The sequence below is a fragment of the Cannabis sativa genome, chromosome 4 (assembly GCF_029168945.1).
Source record: "Cannabis sativa cultivar Pink pepper isolate KNU-18-1 chromosome 4, ASM2916894v1, whole genome shotgun sequence".
Classification (NCBI taxonomy): Eukaryota; Viridiplantae; Streptophyta; class Magnoliopsida; order Rosales; family Cannabaceae; genus Cannabis; species Cannabis sativa.
In genome coordinates this window covers 76,992,838-77,015,664 of record NC_083604.1, presented here as the reverse complement: position 1 = coordinate 77,015,664, position 22,827 = coordinate 76,992,838, and the positions used below count along the sequence as shown (strand labels likewise).

General features: G+C 34.1%; 1 protein-coding gene and 1 non-coding gene across 2 annotated transcripts; both read right to left on the bottom strand.

Moving 5' to 3' along the window:
• Positions 1-204: 204 nt before the first annotated feature.
• LOC115714442 (uncharacterized) lies at positions 205-4,359 on the bottom strand. The gene is made up of 4 exons (XM_030643156.2): positions 3,608-4,359; positions 792-881; positions 628-695; positions 205-479 (listed from the first exon to the last, which is right to left on the bottom strand). The coding sequence occupies exons 1-4, from the start codon at positions 4,262-4,264 to the stop codon at positions 344-346; spliced, it is 951 nt and encodes a 316-aa protein (XP_030499016.2). The 5' UTR covers positions 4,265-4,359; the 3' UTR covers positions 205-343.
• Positions 4,360-11,813: 7,454 nt separating this feature from the next.
• On the bottom strand, positions 11,814-11,920 carry LOC115711879 (small nucleolar RNA R71). The gene has a single exon (XR_004010747.2). It is a non-coding gene; the product is annotated as a small nucleolar RNA R71 (small nucleolar RNA).
• Positions 11,921-22,827: the final 10,907 nt, after the last annotated feature.

Here is a 22,827-nt window from a genome sequence, read left to right as displayed (position 1 = left end):
CAAGTAATTTGATCCACGTGTCCCTTCCTGACTGGTCCACGTATATTGGGCGAATTGAGGAGCAACATCGTTAGATAGGCACTTTTAATATATAAAGAAATGAATTTAAAATTAAATTAAATTTTATATATTTAAAAAATATAATTATTTTACATTAAATTTAATTTTATTATTATTTAAATTAATAAATAAGTAATGCAACTGTAATGAATGTTACAAATACTTAGTATTAATAAAATCTTCTTCATATTGAAAAGTTATTTAAATCCGACATTTAATTAAAGTAGAAAATGATTACATACATGTCCATGTAATAAATAGATATTTATGATAGATGATCAGATCAGGTCTCCTTATCCTTATTGTAGACAGAAATAAGAAATTTTTTGATACATTTATTGTACACACATGGTCTTTCCAAGTGAACCAAGTGCCCTGATTTCTTTATTCCTTCAAATGTTGACCTTTCTCCAAGTTGCCTGTATAAATATATACACAACCAATTAATATCACACTTCAAAACATACCCAAAATATAACACTATATTAGCACTTAATTGGAACAGAAATGCTACAGATAGTATTTATTGTGTTTATATATACTATATATGTGTGTTGTTTGACATACTGTTTCATGTTTTGGGCAAGTTCTTGCTTGAAAATCTCATCATTTTCTCCCCACAAAAGATGAATTCTCTGCACATACAGCCATAGAAGGCAATCACAATTAATGGGCAAAATTTTGGGAGAGAAATTTTGACTAATAGAACATATGTATTCATATATAGGTACCTGTGGAAAATTGGGGATGGTAGGGTCTTTGCTGTTGACTTCTAGAGCTTCAAGAAGTTCACATCTCTCCTTTCTATTGGTGAACATAACCTATATATATACACAAATCGTTGTAGAAAAAAATGATGAAAACAGAAAAATTACTCCAATATATATTTTTGGAATGAAATTGAAAAAAAAAAGGTTAAATAAGTTGTGTAAATAGCAATAGTGCATTTTGACTTATTAATTGTTATAGTGTATTTTTTTTGGCACACTTTTCTAAAAGTAGCAATTGTTGCCACTCATTTATGCAAAGAGAAATGCTAAAGGGTACTACTGGTGCCTAGCACCCTCCTACGTGTCAATATCGTTATTGGTGCAATTAAGTATCGGGTCCCATATAGTTTAATATAATAATTTTTATGAAGTATCGCTAACCAATTGCAAGGCGACACATCTAGAAGGTGCTAGGCACCACTGGTACCCAATAACAATGCTCTTATGTAAAATATATGCTAGTTTAAGTGAAGTTGGTTGAATATGATGTCATTTTACATGCCACATTTCATCAACTCATCACTCTCTCCTATTGTATTCTTATTTATTAATCTCTTAATATTATCATTATTTTATTTGTTAAAAATCTATAAAAAAAGAATAAAAAAATAAACAGTAATTATTCCTTTAATTTAAATTTTCAAAGTTCTTTTTTATTTATTTTTTAAATATATATCATACAATTTTTGTTTATGATATACTTGTTTTGTAACATTTTTTTATTTTTTTATTAATTGAAAAAGTAAATATATTGTTAATTTCACTTTTTAACTTAAAAATAAGAATTAAAATTTTAAAAACAAAAAAAAGTATCTTTTAAACAAAAAATTTAAACATTTTTTTTTCAATTATAATATATTATATTTTCTTTTATTAATATTTTAAATTTAGACCGTACCTGACCTTAGACTCCGGTCCCAAGGTCCAAACTTGAACCTGGACTAGGTATCGAACTTGAGACCCAGTCTCTCGGACCTTGGATTGGACTCAAACTAGGACTCCGAACTAGCCTCAGCCTCGGACCTTGACCTCAAATCCGGACCCTAGCCCTAGCCCCGGACCCCAACCATAGCCTCAAACCCGAACCCATATCAGGTCTTATCGACCTGGTCCTAGATTCGAGCCTTGACCCCAAAAACATTGGACCAGACCCTATCCCAGCTCCCGTCCCCGGCCCCAAATTCAAACCATGTCCCTAATCTTGGACCCAAACGCGAACCCCGACCCTAGACCAGGACCCCATACTTTAGACTCGACTTAAATTAATAACAAAAAATAAAATTTAGAATTTACACAACATTTTTGTTTTTTATTTTTTAAATTTTATATACAAAAATAATTATAGAACGCATTTTTATTTTTTAAGAATAAAATTTTTATTTCTTAAAAGGAAATATATATAGTTTTGATTTGAAGTGTGTATGTATGCGTTGTAGTAAAGTATATACAATAAGTTATAACCAATTAATTACCAATTACGAAACATAAATAGTGCATAACTCAACACCATCACTACTTCTCTCTCTTGAACTATATAATTAATAGACTAATTAGGATTTTTGTCCCCTGAACTTTGACATGTACCAAATTATGCCCCTTGAACCTTTAAGGTCATTGAAAATGCCCCTGAACTATTGAGATTGTTGGATTTAAGGACTTTTGTCTAATTTTATTCAATTTTACTATTTCAATAATTGTTTATGTACTAAACCATGTTCCCCAGACTTTGATATCTACCAAATCATGTCCTTCGAACTTTGACATGCACTAAATTATGCCCCCAAACTTTCATCCATGTTAGACTTTTTTACTAAAATTAGAAAAAAGTCCTTAAATCCAACAATCTCAATAGTTCATGGGCATTTTCAATGACCTTAAAAGTTCAAAGGACATGATTTGGTACATGTCAAAGTTTAAGGGGCAAAAATCCTAATTAGCCTAATTAATATTGTATCTATAATATTATCACTACAGTATATATATGTCTTTATTAAAAAAAAAAAAACAGTATATATATGTCACTATCACAATATTTTTCTCTATATCATAGATTATTTGTTTTACTTATTTTTGTAGCCTTTTTATCACTACAGTATGTAATAGTTAGTATGTCTATTTATTCATAATGGTTTCTCATAGTCTTTTTGAATATGGACACTAATTAATTTGATCATTACACAACCCTTTTAAAATATGATTCAAAAACCTAATACTTTTCATAGCTATTTTCTTAAATTAAATATCGATCTCTACAAAAATTCATGCACGTTTAAATAGCACTAATTAACAAAAAATATATATTCGATACTTTAAATTGTATTTAATTATTTATCACATTTTATAAAATTTTAATACCTATAGTTCTACATAATTTATTTTATCCAAAGCTAAGTATCAAACAAATTGTTTTATACTTTATATATATACTTGTTAATTTGAACAATTTATTTTGTGTAAAAAATAATTCAGATTTTTTTTTAAGAAAAAAATGAAACTAACAAAAGGAAACATACCATAAATGTTTTCCGATAATGGAATCACTATGAAAATATTTCTGACAGAGCATATTGGGTGATTTTACACTATAATATAAATTTTTTTCCAACACATTTATATTTAAGACATATTTTGTAAATAAATTTATAATATTAAAAATAATAAATTTGAACTGCTTATCTCACATTGAATTGAACATATTTTTGACTTGTTAAAATTTTATAAAATGTCTTTCAAAAAAGGATGAGTAATAATAGTAAATTTAATTAGTAGTAACTAACCTCAAGATAATCCTTATGAAGACGATCAGGAAACCAAAGCTTTTTATAAGCAGCAACAGACAAAAGAGATTTAAGACCCTTAACAGAAGTGGGCAACAAAAGCTCAGACGACGATGTAAACCCAAGCCTTTCCATTGTCGTTTGGCTCACTGAACAAGTCATAGCCAATATAGACCCAGAAATAACCATAGCCTCAACCAACTCAGGATAAAGCTCAGCCAATTTAAAACACACCATCCCTCCATAACTAAACCCAACCAGAACACATTTATCCACCCCAAGCTTCCTTAACCCCGTTGCCAAACACTCCGCCTGGAAATTCGGAGACCGGTCACTCTTATCGGACACGGACCCACCAAAGAAGAGAAGATCGGGTACGTACACAGAATACTTCTTAGTCAAAGCACCAACCTGAAACTGCCACGTCACGATTCCCTCGGCCGCGAAACCGTGTACTAAAACTACTACGGGCTTATTGGGTTTGCTATTGGGCTTGGGCTTTTCTCCTTTTTTGGGCTTGGGCTTGGGAAATGTCTCGGTTGGGACCCAGAAGTTCATTACTGTTCCGGGCTCTATCTCCACCGCGTGTGGGGCCACTCCGGCTAGCTTCATGAGCCCATGGAGTAATGGTTTTTGTGCAGCTACTAAGTTCACCATTGTTATAATAGCTCTTCTTCTTCTCTCTCTTCAACTTTCTCTCTCTTAGTAAGTTTATGAAGAGTGAAATTTGAAGGGTTTTAAAGTGTGGGAATGATCGGTTGGTTGTTGTAAGTTGATATTATAATAAATTGTAATGGTGGTCACATCACAATCCATATCTGGTATTACTATTATTATTATTATTATTATTATTATTATATTGAAAAAGAAAAAATTAGTTACAATAGTTGTTAAGCTAAATAAGCTGTGTTGAATTTATTAATAGAGAAGATATATAATATAATTGATGAGTTGATAGTGATCATATGGGAAAAGAGAAATTTAGAATTGGATTTACATTTAATTTAGACAAATTAATTAAGAATTCTGGTTGAAGATGGTCACCGATTTCTTGTAAGACTTTTCCTCCCTCTCTCACGCTGAATTTCTATTATTTTAGGGAGAGAATAATTAAGAGTAATTTTTTTTAAGGGAAAATATTAGAAAAAAATGGTTTTTTTTTTTATTTTTTATTTTTACACTTTAAATTATTATTTTTTTTATATTTTTATAAAAATTCACGTAACAACTTACATAATAATTAATGGAATAATTTAAATCACAATTAAAATTTACACAACAACTTAAATTACAGCCAAAATACACAGAAACAATTTAAACTATAAATTTAAAAATTAAAAAAATAATATGTAAAGTAATTTCTAAAAAAAAATAAAGTAATAAAATAAATATACAAGGCATTTTTTGAAATGTTTTCATCTTGAATATTTGTATAGGATTCTTTGGTAAGGAATACTAAAATAATTTATACTGATTATTGGATATATACGTTTCTTTATTAAAGCACCTAAATAATTTTATTTTCATTTTTTTAGAAAGAACTATTTATTGTAGTCATCACAAGCCTTCCACAAAAATAAATAAAATGGCATGAAATAAATTATTTGTAATTTAATTTAGACACGGTAAACCATTTAAAATTCTTCTAAAATGTACATGGTTCTTTTCTCATAAAAAATTAATGAAGTGTCTCAAAAATTTCAAAATATTTATAATACTGTAAACAAAATTCTAAAAAAAAGCTGCATTTACATGCGTACGTATTAATTTACTTGTGTAATGAACATTTTGAATTACTTTTTATTACTAATTTTTTTTTTTGAAAAAAAAAACACACAAAAAGTTTGATATACAACTGGAATTTAACTATGAGAAAAAAAAAAGTTACAGTCAAAATGAACCCAACGTACCTATATAAAGAACATGGTGTAGTATATACTATATACAATATCTTGCTAATGCTAATGAATTTCCTATGAATTATGTACCTTAATATAAATGGGTTTAGGTTAATAATATTGACAACCAATTTAGGTACCTTAAATTTAGAGAATTCATAGGTATTGAGTGGCAAAATGATAATTGTAACTGGCACATATTATTTCTTATGAAAATTACATACCTTATTACAATAAATAAATGGTAATAAGTAATGGTATACATCAATTAATGGTAAAAAATTTAGGTACTTTAAATTTACAGAATTGATAAAAGGTAGTGGTGTTCACAGTTCACACCATTATAAAATGATAATTATTATTGGTATAATTTTTTTTTTTCAAAGAGTGTATTGGTATAATTTCATATTTATCAATTTTGAAGTATTTTAATTTAATAATTATTATATCAGAAGAATTATTAGTTACATAATAAATATCTCGTGGAGTTCATATATAAATAATATTATTGCCTAATAAAATTACTCATAGATGTACCAATTAGAGATCAATTTTATTATCTTTATCTTTTGGTTTACATAAATGAATTTTATTATTTTATTTACATTATGGTCTGGAGAGAATAAGTACTACTTAAAAATTATGTTTATAACCACATACACAAGAACTTCAATTTTTTTTTGTAAATATTGTAACACTTCTTAATTATTATTTTTAGTTCTCATTTTAAATTAGGTATATTAGTGCATTATAATAAAAATATTACCGAGAATTTATTAAACAAAATCATAATACTTTTAATTATAAATAACAGTACATTTTCTTAACAAATTATAAATTATTACAGTTATTAATATCTATCATTGAATTTACTCCTTTTACCAAATATTTTCATGAATTATTACGCTCCACTCTATATCATTTTAAAAGTCTATCAATTTTTATTTTTTTTTAATAATAAACAATAATGCTAAGATTCAAACATTTAGATATTGTTCGATAACCATTAAAAAATTAATTTTTTAATTAATTAATCAAAAATTATGAAAAAACTACAAGATTTTATTAAGTAAAATTTAATAAAACAAAAAACAAAATGGTTCCCAAACAATGCCTTTAGTATGTGTGCTTATTTTATTTAAATAGGTACTTAACTATATTATTTAGATCATTTTAATATCATAAAAATGCACATAATCATTTAAAAAATTAACTTAAAATTACTTTTTTCAAATATTAGCAAAAACAAAAGATACTTAGATAATCTAGAAAGCAAAAATGACACTCATACTATAATTGGTCCTTAGATATATAATAGGTGACATCTTTTTCGACCCTACAATCCAAAAAAAATCATTATCTTGAACCAAACCTAATAATAATATACAAATATATATATATATATATATTTAAATAAGTAATAAAATTTGTAAATTTCTTGCACGAAATCTCAGCTGGATCTTATAATTTGACTAAACCTAGTTTAATAATCAAAGTCCTAAATATATACAAGGTAGTTTGGTTTTGGATCAACTACATGGCCTACTATTCTCAAATCTCAACTCACAGCTACTATCCATTCCAGTGGACCACTACATTTTTAACAAAATGACCAAGTTTCTAATTAATTTTCATTTTAATTAATATTGTCCTAAGCTTAATTGACCCTCTCATTGACAAAAATTATTACAATTTACAATCAACTTCTTGACTAAGACCTCGTACGATATTTGATTAAGAGAGAATTCAAATTTGTCAATTACTTGAGTAGTTAATTAATGAATTTGTTAAAAAAAAAACTTATACATTTTTTTTATATTTATTATATGAAATATAGCGATATTTTTTAAATTTTTTTTTTTTTAAATTATATAAAAATAAATACTTAATTATACGTTAAATTGGGTGCTTAGTAACAATAATACTTTTAAGCATCTATTACTATCTATAAAAGAGTAGGTTTTGGTTTAAAATTTGGTTAAATTATTTTGTTTGTTTGTGGTTTTGTTTGTTAGTGATTTTTTTTCAACCACCTGTCAATATTTATGATTTCTTTTAATTAATTGCTCCACATTTTCTTAATAACACTTCGAATATATTAATTACATTCAATAATTAAAAAAATCCTAACTAATCCATTTCTACAATGACATTAACAACATTAAAAACTATTAATATCTAATATTTATAATTTTAAGCACCTTTATCAAACATATATAATTTTTTTTGAATGGAACATAAATAATTTTTATTTCATAACCATTTACAAACTTTCATTTATTTTTATATCACATTGCTTTATAAACTTGGGCACCTCTAAGTCTGGGAAGCCCTTTCAACTGAATGACTTTGCTCCTCTATTGGCAGACCAAGCTCTACAGATGGCATAAGAACATAAGCCATCATACAAAGTGACATCAAAAAGAGCATGATCCTCAAGAGCAGTCACAATCTCCTTCAAGACTTTGACTTGGTCTCTAAGATCAGCAGCTACTGAAGTTTGTTCATCCAGTGCAAGACGAGAAGACTCTTCAAGATCCAAAGTCTTCTTTTGAGCAGCTGCCAAGTTCTTCTTTAGGCTACTCTCTCGAGCCTTGCCAACACTAGCCATTCTCGAAGACTAGTCAGCTCACTCTCTAGAGAATCGATCTTCCCCTTCAAAGTAGTCACATGATCTTCTGCAGCAACAACACGATCTTTTGTAGTCTCGAGCTTCTTAGCAAGCTCAACCACCTTCTTGTGTTCATTATCCACGGTGTAAGCATAACCAACACAATCCTAAAGACAAGAGAACAATATTAAGTGATGATAAACAAAAGAAAGTTAAGTTATAAGGAGACAAGACAAAAAAATTATCCTGAAGATATCAGTGAGAAGTCAGGAGCCCTGCTCATGCAGCTGCTCCATCAAGCGTGAATCTGAGTTTGGAGCACCATGCTCAGCTTCATCTGGAGAGAGGTCGATCAGAGATCTCTCAGCAACACCTTTTCCTTTTAGAGTCTTGACCAAGAAGAGGGGGATCAACAGTTTTACCCCTCTTCCTGACCTTCTTCTTCAAAACAGCAGAAATAACAGGGATGCCCTGAACCACTTCCATGACTAGAGGTTCAGTTTCCTTCAGCACCAAAACTTTCCTCTTCAAGTTAGAACAAGATGTCATAGAAGCCAGGAAGCTCATATTATCTACAAAGAAAAAAAGATAGGAGGTTAGTACGATAAAAGAGAAATGAAACAGCAAAGCTAACTGCATATCATGGAGCATCAACCACCTGTTGATTCCCCTTCCTTCTCTAGAGCAGTTTGAGTGGAGGTAACTTCTCCATCCTCTTGATTTAAGAACATAAATATTCTTCCTGAATACTGTGTGTTACTTGAAACTAAGGTCACTTCTTCTGACACAGTCTGAGAGAAGATGGCAGTTGCACATCAAGCATCCTCATCATATGGCTCGAGTGACATTGTCCAAGATTCATTAGCGATGTCAGTGTCCGCATACACTCGTTGGCAAGACATAATCAATCCAACCTTCTGAAGATTTTGAGTACTTAACAGAGATTACCCATTTCTCTCCCATGCATCAATCTCAAACATCATGGCATTAGCTCTTCTCTTCATGTCAATTAGAGGAGAAAATCTTTTGAAAGGGCCAAATTTTTGGAAGGTTATGTGTCTCGATGGAAGAACATGAGTATAGAAGTACTCTTGATGGTAAAGGTTACATTTACTCTCGGTAATATTTTCTATATATGTATAGGCTGAATTGGTAGAAGTAGTAAAAGCCTTCTTATTTGCGGGTTGGACTTCTTTTCAAGTCACAAAGGGACATCACAGATCAAAAATAAAATGTTATAAAAGGAACAAAGCTCAGATAGATCATAACACAAGCTTCTTTTTTCAAAGTTATAGTTTTTAGATCAGCCTTGTAGTGAGAAAATCCCTCCGCAAGAGATTTGAAGAGAGAAAGAGAGAGCCCTTGTAGCTCAGTTTTGTTGTTCATGTAAAGAAAACAAAAGAGAGAAACTAAGAGAGAAATCAAAGTTGTAAATCAAAGTTTGTAAATTGTTGATGATGAATGAAAATCAAGCTTTGAGGTAGCTTGACGAAGAAGTAGCTGGTAACATTGGGTTAACTCCGAGATCAAACTTTGGTGACTCCTTCTTTAATATTCTCACTTTTTGTATTTCTTATACCCTAACTCATTTTGTGTTTTTTCTTGGTTTTGAAATTGAGTTTTAGTTTTGAATGTTTGTGTTCTTGAGTAAGTATTTTTCATGGGTTTGGTCGAGAGTTTGAGTGGTTCGATTTTCTTGGTTTATTTTGGTTTTGGATCTCTGTTTTTTGGGTTAGGCCGTGAGTGAGTGCAAGCTTGCTAAGTGTTAGGTTATAATTAACCTATGTTTTGGGTCTTTAAAGTTAGCAATATCTCGTCTATTGGTGTCTTTTGGAGCAGTTTTACGCTTGATTTTCATTATTTCAGGTTCCCGGGGTGTTAAAGTTCGAATTCAGTCAAATGGCGAAAAACTGGGACAAACTTGAAAAAAATTGAAAAATTCGGCTCCAGACGCATCAGTAGTCGCGACCTCCAGAGAGCCAGGTCGCGACCCTTTTTCCTGGTCGCGACTTCGAGAATTGGCAGAAACTCGGTTTTTCGAGTTTTGCCTGTAGTCGCGACCAGCTTAAATGCTAGTCGCGACTAGGTACAGAAATCGCAGATTTGACCAAATTTTGATTTTTCTCTCAATTGGAGGCACACCACTCATCCCTATATAAGGAATACGACATTGAAGGTCAGAGGCAAGCAAAAACAGACCTAATAGTGGAGGCAAGTGGAGAGGAAGCTATCTTGAAGACCTGGAGCGATACCACCTTCTAGTTTCTTTCTTTTACCCTTTTAATTCTTCTTTATGTTTGTTTTTATTTCTGAATTAATCATGGATGTTTTTAGAGTTATTATGAACTAAATTTCCCAATAAGGGAGGATGATGAATGTTGTTTAAGTTTATGCCTAGTTAATAAATAATTGCCATTCATTCATCTTATGTGTGAATACTATCTAGATTTGTGTTTAATTCCATGTGCAAGCTTGATCACCTTTTACATGTTTAATGATCTCAATTCGAAATCTGAAAAGTGAGAATTGAGAATGCTAAAATTTGGATAGTCTAGGTTTTGATGTGAAACGAAAGTATTTACATAGCCTCAGTGACGAAAAGATTATTGCTTAATGCTGATTTTGTGTTGATTTAATTAAGAAGTTAATTAGAGAACATATTATTTAGAACCTAAAAGATCTGAAAAGAGTTAGGTTAATTTATAATCTGTCATTCACATTGAGATAAGGATAGCAATTAGGTATTAACATAGGTAGCTTATCAACAGGATTCACCTCCCTAATCTCTCATCTTGATTAATCGTCGTCTATTTTCTCTTTAATTTTCTGAGTTATTTACTTTCAAATTGTAAACTTATTATTTTACCAAATAGAATCATAAGTATAGTTTAGTAGTACTTAATCCAATTCCCTGTGGTTCGACCTCACTTGCGTGAGATACTACTTGATACGTACACTTGCGTAATAAACATAATTTTCGTAACAAGTTTTTGGCGCCGTTGCCGAGGAATTGTTTAAAGATTAATATTACACAAAATTATACTAACTTCTACTTTGGTATATTTTCTCTTGCTGATTTTTCTAACTTTTTTCTTGCAATATTTTCGTCATCTATTTCAGGAATCATAAGTGTATGCGCCGTCAAGGACAAGCTGTGATATTACCAGTTGATCCCGAAATCGAGAAAACTTGTAGGAGAAACCGAAAGAACAAGAGGCAAGAGGGAGTTTCAGCAATTTCTGAAACTTCAGAAATCATGGCTGCTAATGCTGCAAACAATGGAGGCAATAATTGTAATAACGGTGGCGCAGTAGAAGATCAAGCTAATGGCCGCAGCTTGAGAGATTACATTCTCCCCACTCTGACGGGAGTGCAGTCGTGTATCAGGCCACCGGCAGTGGATGCAAATAACTTTGAGATCAAACCTGCCATACTTCAAATGGTGCAGTCTTCAGTTCAGTTTGGTGGCCTCCCTTCTGAAGATCCTAACCTGCATCTCTCTAACTTCATGGAACTTTGTGAAACTTTTAAAGTTAATGGAGTTAGTGATGATGCTATTCGACTGAGACTGTTCCCATTCTCTCTTAGAGAACGAGCCAAGAGTTGGCTAAACTCCTTACCACCCAACTCTATTGTCACCTGGAATGATCTGGCAACGAAATTCTTGTCAAAGTTCTTTCCTCCAGCCAAGTCTGCAAAGTTGAGAGGAGAAATCAATAACTTCTGCCAACAAGATAATGAATCTCTCCATGAGGCTTGGGAGAGGTTTAAAGATCTGATCAGAAAGTGCCCTCATCATGGTATAGAGAAGTGGATGCTGGTCCACAACTTCTACAATGGGTTGGTAGGAAACACTAGAACCTTAATAGATGCAGCAGCTGGTGGAGCCTTTATGAGAAAGAGTGCTAATGAGGCTTATGATCTATTGGAGGAGATGGCTCTAAACAATCAGCAGTGGCCAACTGAAAGGAGTCAATCAAAGAAGGTAGCTGGTATGTTAGAGGTTGATGCCATCACAAAGTTGACAGCACAGGTTGAGGCATTGACAAAGATAATTGCAGGCAAGCTAAACAAGCCCAAGTTGTGTGTGAGTTATGTGGGGGAAGCCATCACTTTTCAGAATGTCAAGCAGATGTGGATGATTTGCCAATGGATGAAGCTAAAGCCATTGGAAACTATTCACAGAATAACAACAACAACTATGGGTTCAACCAGGGTAATAACCGAAGAAACAGTGGGTTCTATCAGCAACGAAATCAGAACCAAAATCAGAATCAACAGTTTAATCAGCAACAAACATCTGGTGGAAATTCTAGTTTGCAGACAGATTTATTGCTTCAATTCATGACTGAAACTAGATCTTCAATCAAAGACCTGCAGACACAGATGGGTCAACTAGCAACTCAAGTAGCAACCCGTCCTCAAGGGAATTTGCCTAGCACAACTGAAGTAAACCCCAAGGAAAACTGCAAAGCAATTACCCTGAGAAGCGGTAAAAATTATGATGGTCCTGAAATGCCACAACTAGTGAATGGAGAATAGGAGAATGAAGAGCAACAAATGTCAACCCCAACACCCACTTCAACGAAGGCTACTGATAGTCAAACACAACCACAGTAGTCTCCACCAACTAATAGTGATCACCATGTAAAAATACCATACCCTCAAAGGCTTAGAAAGTCAAGCTTAGACAAGCAGTTCACCAAATTCCTGGAAGTTTTCAAAAGACTTCACATTAACATTCCCTTTGCTGAAGCTTTAGAGCAGATGCCAAGTTATGTGAAGTTTATGAAGGAAATCCTGTCAAAGAAGAGAAAGATGGAGGATTATGAGACAGTGGCTCTAACTGAAGAGTGCAGCGCCATCCTATAGAAGAAACTCCCTCCTAAACTCAGAGATCCAGGGAGTTTCACTATTCCTTGTACTATTAGGAAAATTGAGGGAATAAATGCACTTTGTGACTTGGGAGCCAGCATTAACTTGATGCCTCTGTCGGTGTTTAAAAGATTGCAGCTGGGTGTAGCAAAGCCAACAACAGTAACTCTCCAATTGGCGGACCGATCACTAGCCCATCCTAGAGGAGTCATTGAGGATGTGTTAGTTAAGGTTGACAAGTTCATCTTCCCAGCTGATTTCATCGTTTTGGATATGGAAGAAGATAGCAATGTCCCAATTATTCTTGGGAGACCATTCTTGGCGACTGGCCAAGCCTTGATCGATGTTCAGAAGGGTGAATTAAAGCTGAGAGTCCAAGGAGAAGAAGTGGTCTTTAATGTGCTAAAGGCTATGACGTACCCAAAGGCAAGTGATAACTGTTTCTTCATTGACTTGATTGATGAAATGGTGAGTGAGAAAAAGCTGCTAGATGATCCTCTTGAACTAAGTCTAACTGAAGATGAATTGACGGAGCAAGAAGGACAAGAGGTCATGGGTTATGTGAAGTGGCTTGATTCCTATGGGCCCTTGAACAGAAGATATTTTGAGGAATTGGGAGCAGTTCCAAAAGAGCTAAAGCCTTCTACTGAAAAGCCTCCAGTACTTGAATTGAAGGTGCTTTCTAGTCACTTGAGGTATAATTTTTTGGGTCAAGATAAAAAGCTGCCAGTTATTGTTTCAGCTTCTCTCTCTGGCGTGGAAACTGATAGACTTCTGAGGGTACTCCGAGCTCATAATAAGGCCATCGCTTGGACACTAGGTGATGTCAAGGGAATCAGTCCTTCAACAGTGATGCATCGAATTCTCATGGAAGACAATGCCAAACCAACAATTGATGCTCAACGAAGACTTAATCCACCCATGAAAGAAGTTGTCAGAAAAGAAGTAGTTAAGTGGTTGGATGCTGGAGTTGCTTATCCTATTTCAGATAGTAAGTGGGTTAGCCCGGTGCAAGTGGTCCCGAAGAAAGGTGGAATGACGGTGATCAAGAATGAAAAGAATGAGTTGATTCCTACAAGAACAGTCACTGGTTGGAGGATCTGCATCGATTACAGGAAACTCAACAAAATATCACTTCCCTTTGCCCTTCATTGATCAAAGGCTAGACAGATTGGCGGGGCAAGAATATTACTGTTTTCTTGATGGATATTCTGGATACCACCAGATAGCTATAACACCTGAAGATCAGGAGAAAACTACTTTCACATGTCCCTACGGTACCTTTGCTTTCAGAAGAATGCCCTTCGGCTTGTGCAACGCCCCTGCTACTTTTCAAAGGTGTATGATGGCTATTTTTTCAGATTTGATTGAATCTTGTATTGAAATTTTTATGGATGACTTCTCAGTGTTTGGTTCTTCCTTTGATCATTGTTTGGAAAATCTGGAAAAAGTGCTAACAAGGTGCGAGAAGTCTAACTTGGTGTTAAACTGGGAGAAGTGCCACTTTATGGTAACAGAAGGAATTGTTCTTAGGCACAAAATTTCAAAGGCAGGAATTGAGGTGGATAAGGCAAAGGTTTCAACAATAGAAAATTTGCCACCTCCAGTTTCTGTAAAAGGAGTGAGGAGTTTCCTAGGACATGCTGGCTTCTACCGCAGATTTATCAAGGACTTCTCCAAAATCTCAAAACCTTTATCTAGCTTACTTGTAAATGGTGTTCCATTTGAGTTTGGAGAAGATTGTTTAAAAGCTTTCAAGATTTTAAAGGAGAGATTGATTACAGCACCGATAGTAACTTCACCAAATTGGGAATTGCCGTTTGAATTGATGTGTGACGCAAGTGACTATGCCATTGGAGCAGTTTTGGGTCAGAGAGTTGACAGAGTATTCCACACAATCTACTATGCAAGTAGAACTCTGAATGATGCTCAATTAAATTACGCCACTACAGAGAAAGAAATGTTGGCAATAGTGTTTGCTTGTGACAAATTTCGACCCTACCTGATTGGAAATAAGGTAATTGTCTACACAGATCATTCAGCAATCAAATACCTTATGACCAAGAAGGATGCAAAACCAAGACTGATTCGGTGGGTACTTCTACTTCAAGAGTTTGACTTAGAGATAAAAGATAAAAAGGGCACCGAAAACCTGGTAGCAGACCACTTGTCAAGATTAGAGCTGGAAGAGAGTCAGAATACAAAGGAGGTACAAATAAATGAGCAATTTCCTGATGAACAACTCTTTAGTGTGAGGGAAAACCTGATGGTACCGTGGTACGCTGACTATGTTAATTTCTTGGCTGCAAAAATAACTCCGCCCGAGCTTTCGCGTCAACAATTGAAGAAATTCTTTTCTGAGGTGAAACATTACTATTGGAAAGAACCAATCCTCTACAAGCACTGCGCTGATCAGATAATAAGGAGATGTGTGCCTGAAGAGGAGATGTATTCTATCCTAAATCACTGTCATGCTTTACCATGTGGAGGACATTTTAGTGGAAATAGAACAGCTGCAAAGGTGTTGCAAAGTGGATTCTTTTGGCCAACGCTATTCAAGGATGCTACTACCTTTGTAAAGGCATGTGATCGTTGTCAACGAACAGGTAATATCTCAAGAAGAAACGAGATGCCGTTAACAGGAATTTTAGAAGTTGAATTGTTTGATGTGTGGGGAATAGACTTTATGGGTCCTTTTCCTTCATCCTTTAGCAATCAGTACATTCTTTTGGCTGTCGATTATGTGTCTAAATGGGTCGAAGCTTCAGCTACACCTCAAAATGATGGAAAGACAGTTATCCGCTTCTTACAAAAGAACATTTTTACTCGGTTTGGTACTCCTCGAGCAATAGTAAACAATGAAGGGAGTCACTTCTGTAACAAGCAGTTTGAAGCACTTCTTTCAAGATATGGTGTCCGACATCGAACTGCTTTACCATACCATCCCCAAAGTAATGGCCAAGCTGAAATTTCTAATCGGGAGATTAAGATGATTCTAGAGAAAACAGTGCAAAGATCAAGGAAAGATTGGTTAAGAAAATTAGATGACGCATTGTGGGCATACAGAATTGCTTTCAAAACACCGATTGACATGTCCCCATATCGGTTGGTGTTTGGAAAGGCTTGTCATTTACCGGTGGAGTTAGAGCATAGAGCTTTTTGGGCCATGAAGACTCTTAACATGGAACTAAAAGCTGTAGGGGAGAAAAGACTGTTACAGCTGAATGAGCTAGATGAGTTTCGGAACGAAGCCTATGAAAACGCAAAGATATACAAGGAGAGAACTAAAAAGTGGCACGATCAAGGTCTAGTACGGAAAGAGTTTCAACCAGGGCAGCAAGTGTTACTCTTTAATTCAAGGCTGAAACTGTTTCCTAGAAAGTTGAAATCAAGGTGGTCGGGACCATTCACGGTGGTCAAGGTGTTTCCTTATGGAGCGGTGGAGTTAAAAGGTGAAAGTCCAACAACTTTCAAAGTTAATGGACAACGTTTAAAGCTCTACTTGGGCGGTCAGTTTGACCAAGCCAAGTCCGCCATGATCTTGGCGCCACTTTGAAGTGCAAAGCTCAGCGTCCAGCTGTATGACGATAAAGACAGCGCTTCTGGGAGGCAACCCAAGTATTTTTCGTTAGACTTTTGATTATGTTTTAGTATGCTTTAGTATTGTTAGTATTTTCAATTTTTAGATTAGTACCAGACATTATTTCTTTTTAACTGAATCGTGAAAAGCGTGAAAAAAAAAAAATTCTCCACCTGGAGCCCAATAGTCGCGACTAGCCTTTGGCCTAGTCGCGACCTATTTTCCAGGTCGCGACTTCCTGATTTTCCAGAGAGGCAGGAAATTTGATCGTAAGCTAGTCGCGACTAGCCTTAGGCCAAGTCGCGACTTTCTCACGAAAATTTCTATAAATTCACACTTTCCCCCTCATTCAACCCTACACCAACAAATTTCAAATTTCAAATCCTCTCAGCCGACCCTACCCTCTTTCCATCTCAAAAATTCAATTTTTCATCTCCAATCTTCAATCTTTTCATCTTTTCTCAAATTTCTTAAACCCAATCTATTCAAAAACCCAATTTCACTCAACAATCTACACATATCATCAAAACCCACACCAAAAATAACCCATAATAGCCCAAATCCAAAAATCACCATTGTTTTCAACTTCAACCTCAAGTTTTCAAGAACATTCAACAATGGAGGTGGAGTAAAGCTTTTTCGGGTTTGTAAGTATCACTTTCTTCATTCTTTAAAAAAATCTGATTAAGTTTTTTTAGATTTTGAGTGATATAAATGTGTGTTGTGCAAAAATATTGATGATATTGGGTTTGTTATTATTGTATTGTGGTATTGAGTGTTTGGAAATATTGTTTGAGTGAATTTTTATTTTTGGGATAGAGAAAATTTAAGGGGATGTGCTGCCCAATTTTTTTTTTTAGAAAAAAAAAAAAAGTTCGAAAAAGAAAAAGGAAAAAAAATGGCACCAAAGAGGACTAGGAATGTTGAGGAAGGTTCGTCTTCAAACCCTCCACCAACGGGTTTTGATAGAACCCGCTTTGGATATATCGAGGCCCACAATCGCTTCGTGAGGTTAAAGAATAGGGCTTATATTGAAGATCGGGGTATTGAATTCCCGGAAAATCCCTTAAGGCGCCAACCTCGGTTTGAAACAATCAGAGCTCAAATTGAAAGAATGAAGTGGGGAAGCTTTGTAGATACTCGGGGTCGGGCTAATGTTACTATGGCCTATGAATTCCTTGCGAATTGGCCTGACCGCCGGAATGGGGAAGTGAAGGTGCGTGGAAAGAAAGTTCCCGCCACTGCTGATGCATTCAATGTGATGTTCTCTGTCCCAGATTACACTAGGGAGGAACAACGCCTCCGAATTATTGAGGAGGAAGAGCAGTTTGATATGGTGGATGTGGCAGAGACAGTGGGATTTTCTGGGTTGAGGTTCCATGACAATGATGGCACCGAGGGGTCGCCAAATATTCTATACCGGTGTGAGCTGAACCCGGTGGCAAAAACATGGCTGTACTTTGTGAGTGCTCGGTTAGTGCCCAACAAGCATTTTTCCGATGTCCAGATGGATCACCTGAAGTATGTGTACGCCATAATGAAGGGGTACAACATTAATATTGGACAAGTCATAAGGCAAAGCATTGAGCAGATCGTGCAAGGAGCCACAAGAGGTGGTTTTGGTTTGGCAGGAGTTATCACAGAACTCTGCGGGGCATATGAAGTTCCCCAGTTAGAGTATGACAACACGGTGTTACCACTTCGCAAGATGGACATCGCCTTTGTCAACAGGCTGAAAGAGCCACACCCCTATGGCCAGCCACCACCTGATGCACCGCAAGGGCGTAGGCGGCAACGTGAGCCTAGTGTTGAAGAAGAAGAGGAGCAACCACTACAATTGCCTGGGCCCATCGATCCTACAACACAATACACTCATGCACAGCTGAGTTATATAATTCAGCAGAACAACCACATGCAACAATACATGGTGCAAAGGAGTATTTATGATGAGGGACAAGTTCAGCAACTCAACTCTCTTATCAACAGAATGAATATTGGGATTGATGACCCGAACTATTTCGCACAACCTCCTCGGTTCTATCCCTATGACCAGCCGCCACCACCCAACCCTTTCTGAAAGGGTCTCAGGTAAGTTTCTTCTCTCTGCATATTACTGTATACATTGGGGACAATGTAATATTTAGTTTGGGGGGAGAGACTTAAAAATTTTAAATTCTGCACTTTAATTTCTGCATTTTAATTTTCTGTTTTAGTTTTTGTTTTAGTTAAGGAATGGCAATAAGCTTGACAATAGTTGTACACTGCTGATTAGTGTGATGTGATCTGAAATTGTAAAATAACTGTGTGCTTGATTTTGTTAACTCTTTGGATTAGTTTGGATGCTTAGAAACCCGTGTTTTTCTGCAAATACTCAATTTGTGAAAATTGTTATAATTGTTTTATTACGGTTTGTGGTAAGATTGACAGGATAGCTTAGAACTTGCATGTTTATTCTTTTGAGGCGAAATCCTTGATAGTGTTCAATTGGAATATGACTTAGGCATTTGTTGGATAGTTTGAGCCTTTCAAGCCTACCGTAATAATGTGTATCCCTAGTTACCCTTTTGAGCCTAAACCTGTTATGTTTTTCACACATTGATCTGAAAAATTTTAACCATACTATTGATTTTTCTTCACCATTATATGCATGATATCATAAGCTAAATAATTAGTTTGGGGGAGAGAAATATTTAGTGTGAGGAAATAGTGAGAGGGAGAAAAAATTGTGTAATCCAATGTCACTGAAAAAAAAAAAGAGAGAAAATATGAAAAAAAAAAACACAATGAAAAAGTAAAAATATGTGTTCAAAAAAAAAAAAGTAAAGTATATGATTTCAGTGATGTTGGAAAATAATAAATTTATCTTCTCTCAATCTTGGTAAATGTGGGAACACTATGGGGTATTGAAAAAGAAAAAGTAAGAAGCTTGTGGGTTCTGTTTGTGTGCTTATGATATCTTGAGCCAGAATTGTCTTTTGCCTATCCCTGAATATCTGAGCCATACTACCTAAGCCTTGAAAAGACCTAATGATTCCGAAGAACACTGTTAACATTAGTGGAAAAAGGTAAGCATGCAAGCTTATGAGTTATCGGGCTGTGGAGCTGTTGGAAAGAGTAAAACTCTTATAACAATGTTTCACATTTGAGTAGATTGTTGCAGATGTACATAGTGTTATTAATTGAGCATCCGAGTTAATTGTTAGAGTTAGTAGGATCAAAATTCTAGTTTATGCAAGGAAGAAAACAGAGCATGAGTCAGCAGCGTAGTAGTTATCTGATAGCGTAGTTAGTTTTTTTTATCTTACTCGGGGGCGAGTAAGAATCTAGTTTGGGGGATTTTGTTAGGTTATAATTAACCTATGTTTCGGGTCTTTAAAGTTAGCAATATCTCGTCTATTGGTGTCTTTTGGAGCAGTTTTACGCTTGATTTTCATTATTTCAGGTTCCCGGGGTGTTAAAGTTCGAATTCAGTCAAATGGCGAAAAACTGGGACAAACTTGGAAAAAATTGAAAAATTCGGCTCCAGACGCATCAGTAGTCGCGACCTCCAGAGAGCCAGGTCGCGACCCTTTTTCCTGGTCGCGACCCTGGTCGCGACTTCGAGAATTGGCAGAAACTCGGTTTTTCGAGTTTTGCCTGTAGTCGCGACCAGCTTAAATGCTAGTCGCGACTAGGTACGGAAATCGCAGATTTGACCTAATTTTGATTTTTCTCTCAATTGGAGGCACACCACTCATCCCTATATAAGGTTTACGACATTGAAGGTCAGAGGCAAGCAAAAACAGACCTAATAACGGAGGCAAGTGGAGAGGAAGCTATCTTGAAGACACGGAGCGATACCACCTTCTAGTTTCTTTCTTTTACCCTTTTAATTCTTCTTTATGTTTGTTTTTATTTCTGAATTAATCATGGATGTTTTTAGAGTTATTATGAACTAAATTTCCCAATAAGGGAGGATGATGAATGTTGTTTAAGTTTATGCCTAGTTAATAAATAATTGCCATTCATTCATCTTATGTGTGAATACTATCTAGATTTGTGTTTAATTCCATGTGCAAGCTTGATCACCTTTTACATGTTTAATGATCTCAATTCGAAATCTGAAAAGTGAGAATTGAGAATGCTAAAATTTGGATAGTCTAGGTTTTGATGTGAAACGAAAGTATTTACATAGCCTCAGTGACGAAAAGATTATTGCTTAATGCTGATTTTGTGTTGATTTAATTAAGAAGTTAATTAGAGAACATATTATTTAGAACCTAAAAGATCTGAAAAGAGTTAGGTTAATTTATAATCTGTCATTCACATTGAGATAAGGATAGCAATTAGGTATTAACATATAGGTAGCTTATCAACATGATTCACCTCCCTAATCTCTCATCTTGATTAATCGTCGTCTATTTTCTCTTTAATTTTCTGAGTTATTTACTTTCAAATTGCAAACTTATTATTTTACCAAATAGAGTCATAAGTATAGTTTAGTAGTACTTAATCCAATTCCCTGTGGTTCGACCTCACTTGCGTGAGATACTACTTGATACGTACACTTGCGTAATAAACATAATTTTCGTAACACTAAGCTTGAGTGCGACGGTAAGAAAGAGAGAAGAAAGGAACCCTAGACCCTTTGGAAACCCTAGCTACATTTGAGAGAGGAAGAAGAAGAGTTGGAACCCTAACCCTAGTTTGGTGTGGTTTTGTTTGAAGAAGAAGGAATCCTAGACACTTAAAAATCCTTAGATAAAAGAAAGGAGAAAGAGGTGTTAGGGTTGGGTCTTAACGTGTATACTTTCCCTTTTATATTAAGGTTAGTAGTTCAGGGTTACACTTTAGTTGGGTTGATCTCTTTTTGTTTTGGATTGAACCAATTTGGTTTATTTAAGTGAGTCTTGTGCTTTGACTCTTGTTGGGCTCAATCAAGTGTTGTTGGGCTGAATTGTTGGGCCGAATTGTTGTGTGTGTTTTCAAAAATGCTTTTTTTTCATGGACGCATAGAATAGTGAAGAATTTAAAAAATACCACTTTTGCATCTGTATTAATTGTGTCTCTTTGAGGTGTTGGAAAACTGCAAATTTTCAACAATAACAAACTCAAAGGAAAATGAAACAAAAATTATATGTATAAAGAAATATTAAATTTTGATTTAGATTATATGTTTTTTTATAAATAAAAATCAAATATATTTGATCTATGTTTTAAAATATATTTGTATCATACATATTATATTTTTAAATTTCTATTTTCTACATTAAAATATTAATTGTATATATAATTTTTTTTAAAAAAATATATATAATTATGTTAATTGAATTTGATCAGTTAAATGTAGATTTTAAATTTTCTAACTAATCCAATAATTGTTTAAAAAAAGTTATTTACTATTGAAAATTCTCATAATGACTAGTTTTAAACACTCTCTTAAAAAGTGCTATGCTAATTAAGGTAATTAAATTCTTAAGAGTAATATTACACATCTCTGATTCAAATATTAAAAAGAAAAATAGATGTGCTATGCTAAACGAAACTTTACACACACATAAGACATGACAAAACATAACGACTATAAATATATTTGGCAAACAAATTAATATATAATTTTGGCTATATATATATTTATCTATTTAAAAAATTTGGTCACATGGACGTGGGAAAATTGATTCGCAGATGGAATAAAATGATGCATGATCAGAAAATACAAATTAAGACCTGCATGCATGATTACGTGATAAATGAGAAAAGAATATATATAATTATAATCTGTATTCTATGATTGCTCATCTTTTTCTCTAATATTCTTCTCACAACATATTAAAGATGCATGGTGAGCTAGCTGTCGTCCAAGGATGATCAAGATTCAAAACATATACATATATATATATATATGTAAAGTATATCATACTCTTCCTACTTATCTTTAAAGACTGAAGAAAGTGATTGAAGACCTAAAATCATCACAATTTGAGCCCAATACGCCAACCCCATCAGTGATCAAAAGAGTAAAATGAAAAAGAAAGCAAGAAAAAGAAAAGAAAAGGAAATATATAAAAGAAGAATAATATGCGTTTAATTATGGGACCTGCTTAGTAGTACCTGATCATTTTTAATTTGCAGAGTATGTGTACTTAAGTTTTAAGTACTTTTAAGGAGGCGTTTGGTTGGGAGGAATGAAAATATAGGAATGGGAATGGGAATGGAAATATAGAATAGGAATAGGAATGGAATAAAATTTAAAATACATAAAAAAAATTAATAAAAA

Bases quoted from the DNA above. Each gene is read 5' to 3' on its own strand.
- LOC115714442 (XM_030643156.2), bottom strand. From the start codon at position 4,264: ATGGTGAACTTAGTAGCTGCACAAAAACCATTACTCCATGGGCTCATG. The intron at 882-3,607 runs GTTAGTTACTAC...GTATATATATAG, and splicing joins TTCATAAGGATTATCTTGAG to GTTATGTTCACCAATAGAAA. The intron at 696-791 runs GTACCTATATAT...CTGTATGTGCAG, and splicing joins CCATCCCCAATTTTCCACAG to AGAATTCATCTTTTGTGGGG.